This window comes from Choristoneura fumiferana, chromosome 13 (assembly GCF_025370935.1).
Source record: "Choristoneura fumiferana chromosome 13, NRCan_CFum_1, whole genome shotgun sequence".
NCBI classification, from domain to species: Eukaryota; Metazoa; Arthropoda; class Insecta; order Lepidoptera; family Tortricidae; genus Choristoneura; species Choristoneura fumiferana.
This window is the reverse complement of record NC_133484.1, coordinates 19,963,847-19,982,805: the sequence shown is the minus strand read 5'-3', so window position 1 is coordinate 19,982,805 and position 18,959 is coordinate 19,963,847. Positions and strand designations below refer to the sequence as shown.

The 18,959-nt window shown below is 37.3% G+C and overlaps 1 protein-coding gene across 1 annotated transcript in view; it reads right to left on the bottom strand.

Annotated features, from left to right (window-relative positions):
• Positions 1-3: 3 nt before the first annotated feature.
• Dad (Daughters against dpp) overlaps positions 4-18,959 on the bottom strand; it is a 33,100-nt gene continuing 14,144 nt past the window's right edge. The window contains exons 3-5 of the mRNA XM_074096681.1: positions 8,504-8,586; positions 4,655-4,842; positions 4-3,427 (exon numbers count right to left, since the gene is read on the bottom strand). Coding sequence (XP_073952782.1) covers positions 3,083-3,427; positions 4,655-4,842; positions 8,504-8,586 — 616 coding nt within the window. The 3' untranslated portion in view covers positions 4-3,082. The remainder of the gene's footprint in view (positions 3,428-4,654; positions 4,843-8,503; positions 8,587-18,959) is intronic.

The following is an 18,959-nucleotide window of genomic DNA, read 5'->3' as shown; positions in this document are numbered from 1 at the left end:
GGTTTGAAATTAGTCTAAGAAAAGCTGATGCATTCCTTTAGTGTTACCAATTATTACCATTTAATTATAAAGTTCAACCTCAGTATCATATTCTTTTATATAATATAGGAATATGTTTTTAAAGGAATATGTTTTTGATAGAATGCTACCTAATAATGTCTTCGTGATGTTTTGTGTCAAGTTAAAAGTAAAATATTTAACTTTAAGACTACTATCAATGTGTTCCATCTTTAGTGTATTATTTTTGTTTGTATTTGTAGTGTATTCGTCCATTGTTATTGCTAGGACTGCCAGGGGAAAAAATTAAAAGTCTCGAATTTTTAAAAATAATCTGTTCTTTTATTTTATTTCCGTTTTTGATCTCAGGCGCTCACAACTTAGGACATAATCAGGGATAACAATTACTACCTATCTACATTATTTAAAATTTATATTAATTATTATTTTTTTACTTTAACATATTTTTAAGCGTTGTATTTGGTTGTGCAACGTCATTCCCGGGTACTTTGTACTGGTAATGACATACATTTCTTAAAAACATGTTTGTTTGTTTGTTAAGGCGATACATCAGTCTAATGCAATGACTAAACAGCACAATATCAACATTTTTTTAAGAACATTCGTACCTACCTAACATTTAAAAATTAGAAATTATGCTGGGAAACATTTTGTGACAGCATTTAAACAAAACGCGGTACCTGAGGCATTCTACGTACAGTGTCAAGTATAAAATAGACTTTTTTTTCCTAATGGCATCGTACAAATAAAAGAAACCATGAATTTTCCATAATACAAAGTTGCGACAAAATTTTAATCCATAAAAATTAATAATTATTATAATTTTTATCAAAAAACCCAAGGTTATCGAATTTAATTTTAGATAGGTACTTTAAGAATACATATTTCAACTATAAGTTGAGATCCATTCCCTATTTATTAAGGAACGGAAAAAACTAAAAGTTACCAAATAAATTGCCTGTTGATAACGTCAATATAACATAAAACAATGACCTTAACGCAACGAATATTATGGAAAAAGGCTACACAGACCCCTACTTAGAGTTGACAGGAAGAAATGCAATTATAATAAATACAGAATAGTTTACCGTTTTAGTTTAGTTAAGTGATTGTCAAACTGTCCGCTAGCTGTTACTGTGCCGTATACGATCATATATTTGTAAGAGGCTTATGAAATAAATTTATTATTTATTTATTATTATATGCTTTCACATTTCTGCAGAAACGTGAGAGCGGCGCTGAATGAAACACGAGAACGCATAAATGCGTCGTCAGCAGTTAATGTGCAAAGTTATTTTAAGTACATTCCACAATACAAAGAAATTCATAAAAGCATAGTCGAAACATTAGATATAGAACTTAAAATAGTCGAAAAGGGATAGTTTGCATCTGTATATCCTAGGACATTGCGTTAATTTCTGTCAAGCCCGCAGTAAGGCTGTGGTGAACCGGCAAACCGCGCGATAAACGAAGCTATAAAGACTAGACTCTAACCTTATTGTCACGTCGACTCCCTCGTCCTAAAGCGTGTACACTTATATACCCTTAAATTCGAGCTTTCCATTCAAACATTTGTATAACTATGTAAAGACTTACAAGTATAGGCCAGTGAAATTGACAGTAGTATTCTACATAAATTTTGGATTTATATATAGGTACATATTTGAATACAACGCAAGGCACAATGTTTAATCTGTTTTAGACATTACCTATCTATTTTTTAAATCAAGTTATATTCATAATTGGCAGATCTTTGTAGATTAAAAATACATGGTGTCGCGTGGTTGTTGCTGGTAATGATACGCGCTTGACGTTTTGATAGCAATGTCAAAAGCATTTAAGTGACATTGGTAAAGTTTATTTATGACATATACTAGTTCCTGGTGTTGCTCCCTCGTCCCTTATCCGAGACTCGCTTTCAAATGCTTTTCACACAGCCTTCGCATTAAACAAAAAAACTTTCTCGCAATACGTAATTGTGTCAAATTATATTTGTACAAAAAGAAATAACTACACACTAACACTTAAATAATTGTACAATTTAAGGTAAGGCATATTTTTAAGTATAAATAGTTTAATTACATATTTATAGTACATAAATGTAAGTTATAATTTAATATTTACAGTCTCGCATTGTCTAAGTCGAGTTATATACAACAATACAACGTTGACGATTGTATATTGACTACATAATGGTACATTCACACAGGTTATGAGGCATGCTGCAGTAAGTTACTTTTTCCAAACTCTTGAGGGCTTTAAGTTCAGAGAAAACAGTCTGCTTCTACCACATATTCCAGAAAGACCAGCAAAGGCTAGCCAAATATTAGACCCTCACAAGCCTCACAAGTTCTGCTAAAATAAAACCAACTGCAACACACCTTCAACAGAGTACAGCCGTGTTAGGCAATCAGTAAGGCATCATATCGTGACTTAAAGTCTCACAGGGGCACTTGAAATGGCGTTAGACTAAATGGTTCACACTCCGTAGCAAGATTAGCTATTGCAATCTTAAGGAGGGCGAAATTCAACACACTCTGAGTCATTTAAAAAACGGGTTTGAGTGCGGTGCTTATGGAATGATAAGTGACTTGAATGTTATGGATATGGTAATGATTGATATCTGGTAATGGTTATGATATAAGTGAAAATGGTGCAAAGCTAACGCCATCAGTGACCCTCGTAAGCTCTTCGTCACCATCCATCATTATTTACATAATAAATTCATGAAAACTTGCCGATGATCACATTTTATAAATCACTGGTTACAAGGCCTCTATATTATCGTGTCACATAAACCCGTTTTATATTTAACAATTCATAAATAATTGGTTAAGTTCATTTTGAAAATACACTCCAAATCCATCTGGCAAAACAGCCGAGTAAAACATGAAAAACGACATCCAAACGGGAACGTTCAACACAAATTGTCCAAAGTAAAACGCTGCAATGCAGTCCACGTAGTCACTTTAACAGTAGCTATTTGACAAAAAGTCATTACCATCACGTGGTATTTTATATTGCACAAAAACAAATAGCTACTCGGCACACTTCAATGTTTGGGTCAGCTCGCTGGTGCGAGGAGTACCTCGAGCCAGCAGGGGCAAGCTGTTACGTCCCTCCGGGAGTACTTTGGACCCCAGCCCTTGGCGAATGAAATCCGCACCGACCTGGGATCAACCGGGCCGACGTGGGGAAGCGAGATGGCAGGCGGTGGAGTGGATGGGTCGAAGATACAGAGGCAGTGGCCTGGAGCGACCCTCCACACTAAAAGTGCTTTGGCCGCCGCGGCGTCGAGAGCTGGTGAGCTCACGAAGACGGGCTCTTGGCTTCTGTTGTACAACCACACGCCGTCAGACTCTAGGGACAGTGTTACCCCAAGTCCGATTTTAGACCTTATTTTTCGCACCTGGAACAAGTTATAAAAAAATTACAGTTTTTACCTGGTAATGATATCAATTAATGTTTTTTTTTTATACAAAGAGTCTAGTTCTGTTAATAAGGTATGGCCAAAAGTAACATACTATCCAAGGATAGTTGGATAAGTAGAATATCTCAAAAACGGCTAAACCGATTTTGATGAAATATCTCTAAGAACCGTCGCTCGAAAACCTGATTTCAAATTAAAAAAAATCGATCCACCCGTTTAAGAGCTACGGTGCCACAGACAGACACACACATACGTACACACAGACACACATAGCGGTCAAACTTATAACACCCCTCTTTTTGCGTCGGGGGTTAAAAAACAAAATGAAACGTTCCAAATCACAATTATAAGTCAGGAACGGTCAGACTAGTTTCGATCCTTTCGGAAGATCTTTTTCATAGATGGGTGCGTTTACGACAGTCGGCGTTCGTAACTAATAATTTTATTATAACTTATAGTCTTGAGTCTACATATTTAATACTGTATGTTTTTTAAATATATCCCACAGATACATAGTATTAATTATTATAATGGATCTAATAGCATAAAGCGTGATTCCACGAACCACGGGTTGAGGTTATCAAACTAGTACGGGGTGCACAGCATAAGAGAGCTATTGAAATCAGTGCTAAAATTAGACTGTTCAAGTTTTGCTGCTTCCTTATCTTCATAAATAATCAGTACCTTATATGACTTGGTAAAAGTGATCTTAATATTAATAATAACTATTTTAAATACTGCTTCACCAACTCGTAAGTTTTGACATCAATTGCTCGGTTGATACCTCAAGAATCTTGGTTATACATGAGTGATAACATTCATGGTCAACTCTAAGTCTAAGGATTAGTTATTCTTGTATTCAATTTTGTTGTAATAATTGTCACTTCATTATCATCATCACTTTGTAAAAATGACAGTTTCTATGCAATTTGGCTTGTGGTAATGATGATGCCTAAGATGAGGAGCACTTGCATTATAAAGATTTGTTGGATTTGGGGCTTTGTATCTTGTATCATTACCATCTCAGCAAAATATTGTTAAAAGAGATGATGATCAGAATTAATTTATTATGAAAACAAAAGACAGTACCTAAATCTAATTCGATCAAAGTTACAACTTGTCTTTCCCTTGTCAATCGTAGGATGGTAATGACATTCAACCGAGCTGTCAAAACGCTCGAATTACAATTACATTACAATTATTCACCTGTTCAGCCTGCGCATTCTCAGCTCGGGGATCCAAAGCGTCCAGGCACAGGCCGCTGAGGCCGGGTCCGGCGCCGCTGCCCCCGAAGACGTCCACGGCGCGCACGCGCACCCTGAACTGTCGGCCCACTCGCTGGGCGAGCTCCCAGTAAGCCAGTCGGCACCACTCTGTTTCCCACGATTGACGCTCTGGAATGGAGAAATTAAAGTGTCAAATCTAGTAGGCTATAGTGAAAAAGCTGGTAATAAAAGTGAAGTACAACTTTGGTTTTGTCTGTAGTTTCACACAAGTGAAATATGACCTAGTTGTACGGGTTGTTGAAAAAAAAATGTTCTTAACTGTTCTTAATACTTATAGTTTCATTTCTTATAAAAAGGACAAAATGTACGACTTTTAAGAGTTTTCTAAATGCCATCATGATTGCAGAAGGATGATAAAATAATAATCATAAAAAATCTGAATAAAATGGAATTCGGAACTTTATTTTTATGGCCGTTAAATCAACACTTTGATCAGCACTATAACTTAGAGTAGATGAACTTTATTTATATCAGTGCTTAAATAAATTGCATCATGATTTTGATTTTGATTTTGAAATAAAATATATATTTCTGCCAAGTTTCTTGCAGTGCATTCTGGTGATGACAGCCTTTCCATGGCGGGGAGCACCGAAGTTCGCATACTCTTCGCTAGTCATAACCGTAATTTTTATCCGAATCATCGTTTGTCATAAATTTTTTCCCAGTGAAACCTTAAATTTTTCTGAAAATTTTAAATGGTCATCCTATAAAAAACTTTAGGTTAGGTTATGTTTTATAACAATTCTGAACAATTATTGGATTCAGAGAAAAAAGAGTTATGACAAACGATAATTCTGATAAACATTACATTCGGACTTTCAATAAGTATGCCAGCCGATATGGAGCCAGCAGCAAGAATGAAAAAAAATATGCAAAAAGAGCCCATTGCAGCACATCTTTATTATGTAGGTATATCAATACTTTTTACCTCACTGCCCGTAGGAGGGTATGTTTTTCGAGCTAATGTTTGTTTTTTTTATTTCGATGTTGCACGGGTATCCACCCAAGTCAGCACGGTCGAGTAAACCAAATAGCAACATCCGAGTTAGAACAATGAGCTCAAAAATATTTATAACATGCATCTAATTGTTCAATGACAGACGTGTATTAATATTTGGGTATTACATCACGCATTGTTCCAGAATCTTGGCTGCTACCGTCTCGACACATGCCAAAACAGCTAAACAAACTAGAAAGTTCACAAAATTAACCGACGGTAACTTGATATGGAAAGCAGACAGGTCATTGTTTTGATAGAATACTGGTATTAACGCCACTGCTTGCTAGACGGTAACTGTCCTCTAATTTATTGAATCAGGCGTTACTTTGCGGAGATCCATATCAATGAAGACTCTGAAGATGAGCTCTGGTTGAGTTCGAAACGCGTCAGTGTAGTGTGGTGGTGGTGATAGATGGGTTTGTGTGATTTGTGTGTTTTCTTACAGTGTGGAGGTGGAGGAACTGCATGAACACGCATATTTTGCATAAGCTTAGCTATCGTAAGGTCGCGGGTGAGCAAGGAAATTATTTTAGTTCATCGGAGATTTAATGTTAAAAATACAATATTAATTACTATTTCAAAATAGAAAAAAGTGGCAGCACAAGAAAATAGTCTAACCTATGTACTTTTCCGATTTTAAAGCCTTAAAAATAATTACTATCGCATCTCAAAGTCAGCAAAACGTTACTTTACAAAGTTTCAGCACTTATGAACCCTCAATTTCTGCAGATAATCTTCCAACGCTTCTAAACCAAGATAAAACGGCAACAAAGGTGCAAAAATCCTTGACTGGCAATACCATAACGAGGACGAGTATGGTGGTATGGTGGTGCGGCGCCAGGCTGGCGGCGATCGATCGTCAAGGTTAGCTTCGTGGTGTAACTTGGGATCCACGGGACTTGCCTTTGGTATTATATAATCTACCTAATCGTTTTCGGCTGCAGACTTGACTGTACATGTATGTGGATGATGTATTCGATCTTTGCAGAAAAAATATTGCAAGCAATGCAAGTTGGGTTACCGTTGCAATGCCAGTGTTTGTTTGAAAACGGTCTAGTTTGCCTCGTAGCCCAATTCTTGCTTGCCTAATACTTTCGCACTCAAAAACATACACTACAGGGTGATTCGGCAGACGTGAGCAGGAACAACTCTACACCCTGAGTAATTGATAATAAATCAAAATCATATTTAAGTAAAACCCCAACCTTTTAAATGCAGATTGACTCCAATAAGTAAATAATTTAATACTTTATGTTTTCAACATTTAAAAAACGTTAATTTCGCTAAATAATACTGGTTACGGTATAACAGCCCTATCTACTGAATCCGGTGGATTTGGTCCTGCTCATGCCTCCCGAACCGCCGTATATTATAGGCACAGGTATAGGCAAATAGAATCACTACGAAATGAAACATTTACGAGAATTAATATCTTTATACAGAATACCTTGATTTTTGTACTACATAAGTGTCTAGTGTAGTGTAGTGCAAGGGCCCTACATGCAAAGATTTTGGTCGTTGATCGATTTAGCTGTTTGAATAATTTGCATAAGGGCACATATTTTTGAGTCTAAAAGTTGATGTTACCGTTCAGTTTTAGAAGACGACAAGATCTTTAATCCGCTTGAAACTTCGGTAATTCATCTATCGTTTCGCCGAGTTTAATTACTACTGCAGACTATTGTATTGGCAGACCTTTCTTTTGGCCGAGTAACGTTTGGTATAAGATGTAGCGTTTTAGAGATCGCACCATTTCAACGAAGAAGAAGAACCCTTCTATACATTCAGAGGGTAAATCTGTTACAAGAGGACGGCCTATACAACCTATAATAAAGAAGATAACTTTATATCGCGTACAAACAAGCAGGATTTAAAGTTAAGCTGCGGGTTAATGACCTCACGATCAAACAAAAATAAAGATGACAGTGGTTAAATTAGAACCTTGTTATAAAACTCTAGGAAGTAAAGAAGGAGTATCGTGCTAGTGCTGAGCACAGGTCTCCTCTTAGAACGAAAGGACTTGGCTTGGTAGTTCCCAAGCTGACTCAGTGCGATGTGAGCTTCACACAGGCTGTCACTTTAAGCTGTGTTTTGACCACTCGTTTCTTTCTGTTTAATTAAGTTTAAATTTTCAAAAGCATCTCAAGACGATCATGAGTTTAAACCCAGGCTTAAAACTGAGTTTCTCGAAATTCATATGCAAAATTACATTTCAAATACCGGAGGAACTACGACTAAAGCCCATGAGAGGCCTGTGGCCAGTAGTGGGACTGTAGGCTGCGACGATGAAGATTATATCGAAAATACTAACTGAAACATAGATGCACATAAAAAACAGAAAAAGAGACCAGCGCTGGGAATCGAACCCAGGTCCTTAGCACTCCGTGCTGCGTGCTATACCTCTACACCACTGGACAGGAGTAAAGACACTAATTTCTCCTATGCACCACATATCCCAGCTTGTTTGTTTTCTTATTTAGTCACTCAGCAGCGACACTAGTGACATCTATGTTGTATTGTAGCCCTCATCGAGAAACTTTCAACACTCCATTGGAACTAACCGCTCACCCGGACAAGAGATGTCGCAAACAAACTCTTCTTCTTCTGGTTTTTTTGTGCATCTATGTTTCAGTTTGTATTTTCGATATGGATTTTACGGGATGACCGTAAAAGTAACAAAATTTGGAGTTAAAATAAAAAATACTAAAAGACTACAAAACCAATCTTAATTTGATGAAGATTATGTATATTATTGTGTATAATAATTACCTTCGCCGTCGGTGGCGAGCGAGCCCGCGGTTAGCCGCTCGTGGTCCGTCCTCCGTGCGTCCGCGGTACTCTCTCCGTGATCTGAAATTAAAACATTTTCAAATAAAATAACTTCTCTTTATAACATATTAAACTTAGAAAAATTGAAAACCCCCGACATTGTCATTTCAAAGTTCAACATCTCATGAACCGATTTTGATGAAACATGTCTAAGAACCATCGCTAGAAAACCTGATTTCAAATATAAAAAACCGCATTCAAATCGGTCCACCCGTTTAAGAGCTACGGTGCCACAGACAGACACCCAGACACACATAGCGGTCAAACTTATACCACCACTATTTTTGAGCTGGGGATTAAAAATCATTTAATTCGCGTCCACGAGAAAAAAACAATTTTCTACATCCGGTTCTCTATAAAAAGCGTTAATTCTGTTTAATAATCCAATAGATTTTATCATTTATAATTGTAACATTTAGTTAAAATATACGACCAATTTTTCCAAATTTGCGTACCTATGTTCTTTGATTGGCGATGTAGATATGTATCAATAATAAGACAGTATATGCTTAATTTTATGATTACTTTATATCAACATAAGCTTGGATAGGTGTGGTCCACGCTTTACATAATTATAATGTATATCAGCTATATCAAATGTATATGTTGTGCTTATCGACCTTCATTTGATCGCTTATATGCTAATATACCTACTTACATAAGTGTACGAAAAGTGCCATACCTATACTAAAATGTATGAGGTGTTGTTTAAGTTTTTTTTTTCTTTTGTAATAACCTTTTTGCATTTTTTTGTATATACATATATTTTTATGTAAATAAATGTTTTTTCTTCACTCTTACAAAAATTAAGATTTGAAGATTAGATTTTTATTATAAATTAGAAAAATGGAGTTGTTGTTTTCCATTTTTTGTGGAAAAACAATCCAGATTTTTAGTTATTTGTTTTAAATAAGTAGAATTTTTTACCGTGTTCTGCAATCTGATAAGCAGAGCAGGAAAAGAGCCAAAATAAAAAAATGAAAAAATTTATAACCTCCGCCTTTTTTTAAAGTCGGTTGAATAGAGCTATGAACTATTAGGTATGCAGTTTATTGAATCAGGCGTTACTTTGTGGAGGTGGAGGTCCATATCAATAAACTAAAAGAATTTCTTTGCTCACCCGCGACCTTGTGATGCTAAGCTTATGCAAGATATGCGTGTAAGAATACACACAAATCCATCTATCACCACCACCGCAACTGACGCGTTTCGAACTCAACCAGAGCTCATCTTCAGAGCAACACAACCGTACACCATGTAACCAGATGTTAGTCTAACATATGACACAGATAACAGATGACATGACATGATGAGATAACAGATGATAGATGGGTTTGTGTGGTTTGTGTGTGTTCTTATAGTGTGGAGGTGGAGGAACTGCATGAACACACATCTTGCATAAACGTAGCTATCATAAGGTCGCGGGTGAGCAAAGAAATTCTTTTAGTTCATTATTAGGTATGCGTCATGCAATTGTTTTCTCAAAATTTTCCTGTGTTCAATTTTGGTCCTGATCCAGTTAAAATGAAAACACAATAAAATAGCCAATTCCATCGATCCGATCTCATACTACGACCTTACATGCAATTAAATATAGCAAAAAAATAAGTAAAGATGACTTAAACCTTGGACTTTGAAAACTGTAAACATTCCTATCTGAAATCGTTAAAAATATTATGCTATATCAGGTATTTTCGAGAAAAACAATACAAAAACAGAAATGCAAATCGCATTAAAATAATATTGATGTTTAATGGATCTTCACGCGCCATCACTCACATAAATCAACACAATATCCGAACCCAATTATAAACTACTGTTTACCCGCGGCTTCGAACGCGTTAAATCGATTCCCGTATTGGTTCCTAGAAGCTATGGCAACCCTAGGATGTATAACACAACCATACCTAGCTATAAAACAGTTTGCGTCTACGCATGGCCAGTTGGCTACGTGTGCGTGTTCTACGCATGTGCGCGTCTACAGGTGTCCTACGTGATGTGATGTCATCCTAAGACTGGTCCTAGATATTTTTTTGTCCGTTTTTATTTGACGGCCGTTTTTTTCCGATGTGCTGTAGAACAGACAGTTTTAAATTGGTTATTGGCTGTAGATGCCATTCATATAAGAATTTTGTATCAATTTGGTATCTGTCACAACCTTTATATAATGAGGGGCATTTTTTTTATTGTGATAATAATATGGCTATCAAATGAAAGCTAAGAACTAGCCCATTCGAAATATACGAGCATATAATAATAATAATAATAATAATTTATTTTATTTAAAAAGATAACATAGATCTCATTTTTGTTAGTAGCAATCTTAAAAATAATGTTAGTATTTAAAAACTAAAAACTAAGTTGGATTTTACCCTTAAAATAATTTCGTTTAAAACAGGACAACAAACATGATCAGCTATCATCTTTAAGATGCTGTTTGGGCTGCTCCTTATTCTACTCAGCAGTGACGCTGCTTTTTTGCGCAAAATTGCTGCAAACCCGTCTGTGCGTGACTCAGCGAACATGGTTGATGCGCTGCACCATCTAGGCAGACCAATCAGCATCCTAAAGGCGTTATTGTACTGAATCCTAATAGCATTGTACGACTTTTGGGTATATCGGACCCACAGGCTGCTGGTGTAAAAGGAAGAACAGTACGCCTTAAACAGTGTAATCTTGACTGTCTTGGTTGATCTTGTGTGCTTGATATACTTAATATAGCAAAAATTAAAATCCGACTGTCTTAAAAAAAACTTTAAATAAGAACTAAAAAGGAAAAAAGTCTAGTAGTCTAGAACTCTGTTGAGTAATTTAAACTTCAACTGTTGGACACATTAGTGAGCATTTTTGAGCTGGTCTCATTTTGAACACGTACTTCTTAGATGTAACCTTTCCATTGATATGTGTACGTATAACAAATGCTTTTTAATAATAGGTAATAACTTCAACAACTATGTTTTCATAGAGCTCCACGTGTAAGGTACATACCTCAACTCATACATACAATAACATGGGAAGATGATCAGTTTACCGCGCGATCTCGCTATGTTTTCAAACAAACATAGTTTAGTTACAATCCCATCCCACTCACTAATATTATAAACGCGAAAGTTTGTATGGATGGATGGATGGATGTTCGTTACTCTTTCACGCAAAAATTACTTAACGGATTTGAATGAAATTTGGTATACAGGTAATATATACCCTGGATTAACATATAGGCTACTTTTTATCCCGATATTCCCACGGGATAGGGATAACATCGCGAAATAATAACCGCTGGGTTTAGAATCATGAAATATGGTATGTAGGTAGCTGGACATCTGAAATAACATATACTACTACTACTACTACTGGCTACTTTTACTTATATGCAAGTTGCGAAAGACTAACGATATCTCTGTCTCAAGTCGTTTATAGTTTGTCGTTAGAACTTCGCTACCACGATACTGAGGTAATTCACACGGTGCTTGCAGGGTTGTCACTTTTCAAATATTGACAAGATACTAATTTATATTTCGCCTTTTTTCGCGATTTTGATGAGTTCCTTTCTTTTAATTCGCCCTCAACTTTATGTCGCCCATTTATCTGTTTTTTTTTTCATGGTGATGAATAAAAAGTCCTTGTGTTGTATTTTTTACACATAAAAGTTGTTCTACTTTTTACATGCTATTTGCACAGAAAATAGAGTATTATTAAGGATCGTTTGTGTATTTCCACGAGGCATAGTCGCGAGCATAAACTAATTAACAATAAAATAATTTGCCTTTTTGGATTAGGACAAAACAGGATCACTTAATTTAATTTTAAATGTACTGTACAATTATTGCTTACGAGTAAACATGAAATTAATTCAAGAAGAAGAAGAAGAGATGCAGGTGGTAGGACCTTGTGCAAGGTCCGCCCGGATTGCTACCACCATCTTGCTCGCTAATCCTGCCGTGAAGCAGCAGTGCTTGCACTGTTGTGTTTCGGCGTGGAGAGTAAGACAGCCGGTGAAATTTCTGGCAACGCATCTGCAATTCCCCTGGTTTGCAGATGTTTATGGGCGGTGGTGATCTCTTACCATCAGGAGACCCACTTGCTCGTTTGCCATCCAGTCGTATAAAAAAAAAAAAAAAAAAGAAGCAAAAAGTTACAAAGTTAGATGAAGTTAGTCGCGTATATATTTTTTTATTACAGTTACGAGAGAGACAGCCCTGAAGCTCGACAGCGCGTGCGTATACGCCGAATAGTTGAAAGCTCAATGACACCGGCTAGCGGCCCTTTGTGGAATGTCTGTTACCTTTTTACAGCTTCCACGATCAGCGTTGAAATATGACGCCGACGGTTGCGTCGGCGCCGCTCACGTTTTTGTTCAAAATGGGGTTTAAAAAGGACAATAGCCTGGCTCAATCTTAGTGAGATAAGGGTTTTAAGAAGGTAAGAGATGATTCCAATGTGACATAGATAATATTCTTCTTAGATTTTTTTAGTTTTAATTTTTTTTTTATTCGACTTGATGGCAAACGAGCAAGTGGGTCTCCTGATGGTAAGAGATCACCACTGCCCATAAACATCTGCAACACCAGGGGTATTGCAATGCGTTGCCAACCTAAACCTAGAGGCCTAAGATGGGATACCTCGAGTACCAGTAATTTCACCGGCTGTCTTACTCTCCACGCCGAAACACAACGTGCAAGCACTGCTGCTTCACGGCAGGATAATCGAGCAAGACGGTGGTAGCAATCCGGGCGGACCTTGCACAAGGTCCTACCACCTGCAAATTAAGTGAATTAAGTAGGAGTACGAATAGATATAGCTGAATAGAAATTTTCATTGCACAAACGATTTAAGCAGCGTTTCCACCAGAGATGTGCGAGGATATTGCGAGAAATATGTTTTTCATTAACCAATAGATACGCTTCATTTACCTCGCCTCGCTCCGCTCAGCTGTTTCCACCAGAGATGTGCTGTACGAGGATGTGTAAATGAAGCGTTCCTATTGGTTGATGAAAAGCACATCCCTCGCAACATCCTCACACATCTCTGGTGGAAACGCTACTTTACGGTGAGTGCGTATACAATATTCGATAGACTCAATTCTAAAAAAGTAGGTAAACTGTAATGTACCTAATGTATTAAATAACCTACCCTGGAAACTTGATCGGAAGGTTTGGAATGAATTTGGTCCAGCCAGTATGTAATGTTAAAATGCTCACAGAGCTGGTATTGAATTTTGGAATTTGGAATTTTAAAAAATCTATCTACCTATCTAATATTTTGAAATTGCAAGCAGCGAGCAATCACTTAAGAATTCCATGTAATTATAAAGTAAGGAAACAACCGTCACGCGAACATTATAACGATAAAATTTCCATATTTCCTAGTACGTAAACTTAGTAGGAATAATTCCAAAAATCACGCATGACACGCCGACACATCTCCGTCATCCGACCGATAGTAAAATTCCCAAGAATCTGTCTGATAAACCCTGAGCATACATGGGCGTTGAGTATTCAGATCTAGTACATACGCACGGTACAGTCAATTGGATTATAGATTAAGCATTAAAAACTAGAAAAAAGGTCAAGTGCTATTCGGACTCGCGCACCGACGAACCAACGCTTTCTGAAAGACCATCATTGGAAGGATGCGCCGTACAAAACTATAATAACATAATAACAATTATCTTAACTTTGAAAGCTAGCACAACAAAATTGTTATTGTATGTATTATTATTATTATTTTGTATTTTTTTATTTAACTGTATACTGTAGTTTTTAAGTATTTTATTTGTAATTATTTTATGTTAAAAAAATGAATTTCTGCCAAGTTTCTTGCGACGCATTCTTCTGGGCAATGATGGTCTTTCCGAAAGCGCTGGTAGTTTAAAAAATGACGTGTAAAAGTGCCCATTGCGGCCTATTTACTGAATAAATAATTTGATTTGAATTTGAAATTAAAAATGGGCATAGATTAAAAATTAAATTAAATAAAAATTACAGAGATGTATGGAATCCCTTAGTAGGTAAATAAACTAAGTCTAAATATCTTAACTACATATAATCTACGTTCAGTGGAAGTATAAAATGCCTCCACCGTCAAAAAAATAAAACGAAAAGTTTTAAAAAGTTAAAGAGATCAATCTTTACATAGACTACGATTTTGTAACCACAAACACAACCAGCGCATCAGTGTCACCCTCCTTCAATATTAAATTAAAACTAAAGTTTCAAGGCTGAAACTCTTTCTTCAAATTACATACTAAACCTTGAAAACGGAAAAAATGCCTATAACACTGCCTAGCTCCAAAATAGCGAAGCGTTAGTCACTCAATATGTTTGTAGATAGCAAATAAAAATGCGGCAACCAACTAGCCAAACCTGATAACTTACAATTTTATAATTTTGTGATTTTATTTTCACAAGCTTTTATTTAACTTGCAACATTTATACGTAGAAAATGGAACGATTATTTTATCATACTCTGCCTGTAGTTCTCATTACGAGGTCTAAATTTAAAGAAATCAAATATACACGGGTTTACATCCCCTTTTTACCCGACTGCCCAAAGGAGGGTTACACTGTATAGCAGGGTTACTCAAAGTGGGGTACGCGAACCCTAGGGGTTCGCTATTCGACGGTAGGGGGTTCGCGACAAGGTTTACGTGACTCCAAAAACCACCAGGCTGCAAGACTAGCAAGATGATTAAGATTGGTTTTTAGAGTCTTTTTGTATTTTTTATTTTAGTTTATCCAACAGTCAATTTTATTACTTTCTTTGGGGGTTCGCTATCGTCTAGAAACTTTAACAGGGGTCCGTGGAGCCATAAGTTTGAGAAACCCTGCTGTATAGGTATAAGTGTCTTTTAGCTTTATTTCAATGTATGATAACCTGATGGCTTCCTGATGGTCCCAAAGGAAGATCAGCGCTGTTCGCAAGACCGGCAGTTTGCTGATTTGGGATAATTTCGTGCCATGTACATTTTTTTTCTTCATTCTTTCATGAGCAAACGTTTTCTTTCTTAAAACTACTATAACGATAATCAATGCCCTCAGCCGTCCTATTTCCAATAAAATAAATTGACGACATCCATGTTTGAAATTGATTTTCGCTATAACAACTTGATACAACGCATACTAAACATATAAAATAAAGGGTTTTTTTTTGCAAAAGTTAAGTTATTTGGTTTGTCCGTGGGCACGCATAAATCGGCAGTGACGTTAAATCGAGCCACACCTCAATACCGCTACCATGAGTTTACAGTGACCGTACTCGATAGCGACGGCGTAAATTATTTGTAGAGGCGCTGTACAATTCTCCATACAAATAATTTACGCCGTCGCTATCGAGTACGGTCACTGTAAACTCATGGTAGTGGTACCGCTCACGCGATGACCGAGCCACAACTTGACTTGTATTACGCTTAACTATAACTTAGTTAGATATTAGAACACTAACTTACTGCCACAATTAACTTGGAAACGTGAGTGTCACCCGGACAACAACTATTTTTTAAACTATCATTTACTCGCGGCTTCGCTCACATAAATAAGATTTTATTTTGTTTATAACGAATCAATGAACTTTAAGGGCCACCCTGTAAATTAAAATACGTGTATCGTTAAGTGACAAGATCCTTCTTATTAAGCCATTTAGACGGTGCGAAAGATTGTGTAAGCCGCAGTAAGAACGAGTACATTGTTGTCAATAATATACCTCTTATGGTCCTCTATAGTTGGCCCGAATTTCATACACACTAATCTCATATGTATAGGAACCAAACTGTACCGTTCGTTCTGTTAATTGTGGCAAATGATTGTTATAGCCTTTAGGCATTAAAGATTACGAACGCACTATAGAAAGTAAACATTATGGAAAGCATTCTTATGTTATTCAATTAGGGATATTGAACATTACGGCACTCAAAAATTATGGCATATGATATTAGCGCAAATGAAGGTTATGGCCAGTGAATTAGTATAAATGTTATTATGTGAAATAAAGAAACCACCTCTTATAAACCCATAGCAGTGCGGCTGCGCAGTGTAACGGAACACCGCCTAAATGTCCCTTAATATTTATCAATTCCTATCCAATACTTTTAAAAGCCCTCTCAAGAACTCAGAAATAAAAGCTCGTATGCATTATGGTTTCCGAAAGCGATAATGGGCATTGCCCATTCATTATGACCCAGTTTGCCTTGCAATAGAGCTGGTATTTGCGTGGTTGGCTTTTAAGTAAAGTGGCGCCTGGGTTCCTCAAACAGGAAGGTGTAAAACACATTTATATAATTGAAAAAAATGCAGTTAAATATTGAATAGTAGAGTTTTGGAAGGAACTCACATATAACTACCACAGGAGGATTTATACTATAGATTCTATGGCATAGAACTAATTATTAAGAAAAAAGAAATTGCATCGTCTGTATTCACTTCGGAGACGTTGACACCTGTCGCCTCTACTACAAGTATCAATGTGCAAACGCTTTTTTAGGGTTCCGTAAGTCGGCAAAAAGGTACCGTTATATAAATCACCTCGTTGTCGGTATGTCTGTCAAGTCAAGAGCATGTCTTCAGGAACACTTGGAGATATCAAGCTGAGAATATCAAATACTAATATTTGATACGTAACATGAAAAATTCTAGGGGATTCAACCCTTAGGCACTTGTCCCACCGCCGACGATGAGCGAGAAGCGAGTAGAGCGAGTAACTAGAAACGAGTGGGCGAGCAGCGAGAAGCGAGTGTAGTTTTGTCGCTGGCTGTAAGCGAGTGTTCGAGTGCGACGGGCGATAACTCGCTCCACTCGACTCGCTCGTGCGGGGCGGTCACCAAGCTGACATCGCTGAGCGAGTATCTATAGCTCAGCGAGTTTTATAGCTCTTGTCGCTGCGACAAAAGATGTAAGAGCGAGTTCTCGCCGACAGTGTGAACAGCCAGCGATCAACTATTAATATATGTGCCTCTTTTACTCACACATTATCTTATATCTTTTGGTCGTTTCTTGAGTGAGAAAATAGTCGATAGCCAATCGTTTCCTCGCTGGCGGTGAGACAACTGCCTTAAGGTACTTCCATACTACGAGCTTTCTAAAGCTATAACTAGCCTGAGAGCCTAGCTCTATATGTCACCCAGCGCCACCCGCCGCAAACTCCCACAGTATTTTACAGCGCGATTGTACCGGCGCCTCGATAACGTTACCATTAATGGTGCTTATCACGTCCGATACGAGAGCACTTAGCAACAGAACCCCGGCCAAAAAACCATACAAACCCGACATAAAGTCCACTTTTCAAGTTTCCAAAGTCGTCGATGTAAATGAATGGATTCTTGGAACAGGCGAGAGCTTTGCCTTATTTACGTTTAGGTTTTTGGATATTCAACTTTGTGGTTGTCTTTTTAAGGGTGGCGCGTGTTAGATTACCCTCCGAAGTATGTCAGTATTCTACTTTTTGACGGTCCGAACTACAGGCGACAGTCAAGCGTTTTCCCTATTCATTGCGTATGTTGTCAGGTAAGCACTGTGCGACGAGTATCTCGGACACGCAATGAACAGAAACGCTGGCAGATCTTACACAGTCGTGGTCCGGCCGAATGTTGAGGGATATTTTTTGTCACCAGTAAATGGATCTGTAAATAATTCTGATGTCTAAAAAAACGAGTTTCATTGAAAGGAAACTGGCGAGTGCCTATCTATTGAATCAATTAGTTTTCGGTGTAAGATAATGGGCTAAGTGTTTTGGGGTTGAGTCTTGTTTTAACTTGTTCTTAGCTGGATTTAAAAAAGGTTAGTTGGTTATTTCTATAATCCTATAATATTTTTACCCCTAATTCCAATGTTTTGCCTAACTTCAGTGCGGTTTATTTACGTGAAAGCTAGTTCCTTGCCATTGCAAGGAAGGATTCTTAGCTGCGGTTGATAAAAATCGGTTCAGTCGTTTTGAAGATATTGAACTTTGGAATGACAATATCGGGGTAGACATGTGCGCCCGCCGCCGCGCCGCCGCCGACGATTTTTCCACGCCGCGCCGGCCGATGAAATTGGTCGGCGTATAATCGGCGTGACAATTTTTATTAATTTTAAAGTAGCACCAACTTCTTAGCTAATTGTTGCCAAACACACATTCAATCCATAGCTTAAAATTATATTCTTCCTCACCCATATTAGAAGGTCCGTCTGATCTTCTTATTGGTTCGGAGGCACTAAAGGTGGAATCGATCATAAATGCGTATGTGACACCGATACAATTAAACGCATCGTCTCGGAGAATATAGGATATTTGGCAGCACAGTTGCCATATAGATAGAATTTTGGTGGTCAGCTTAAGGTCATGTGAGCAGAAGACCTCAACACAGCTTTCTAAATGCGCCTCTGCAGCACCGATGCGGCTGTAGATTCTCAGCATCAAACTC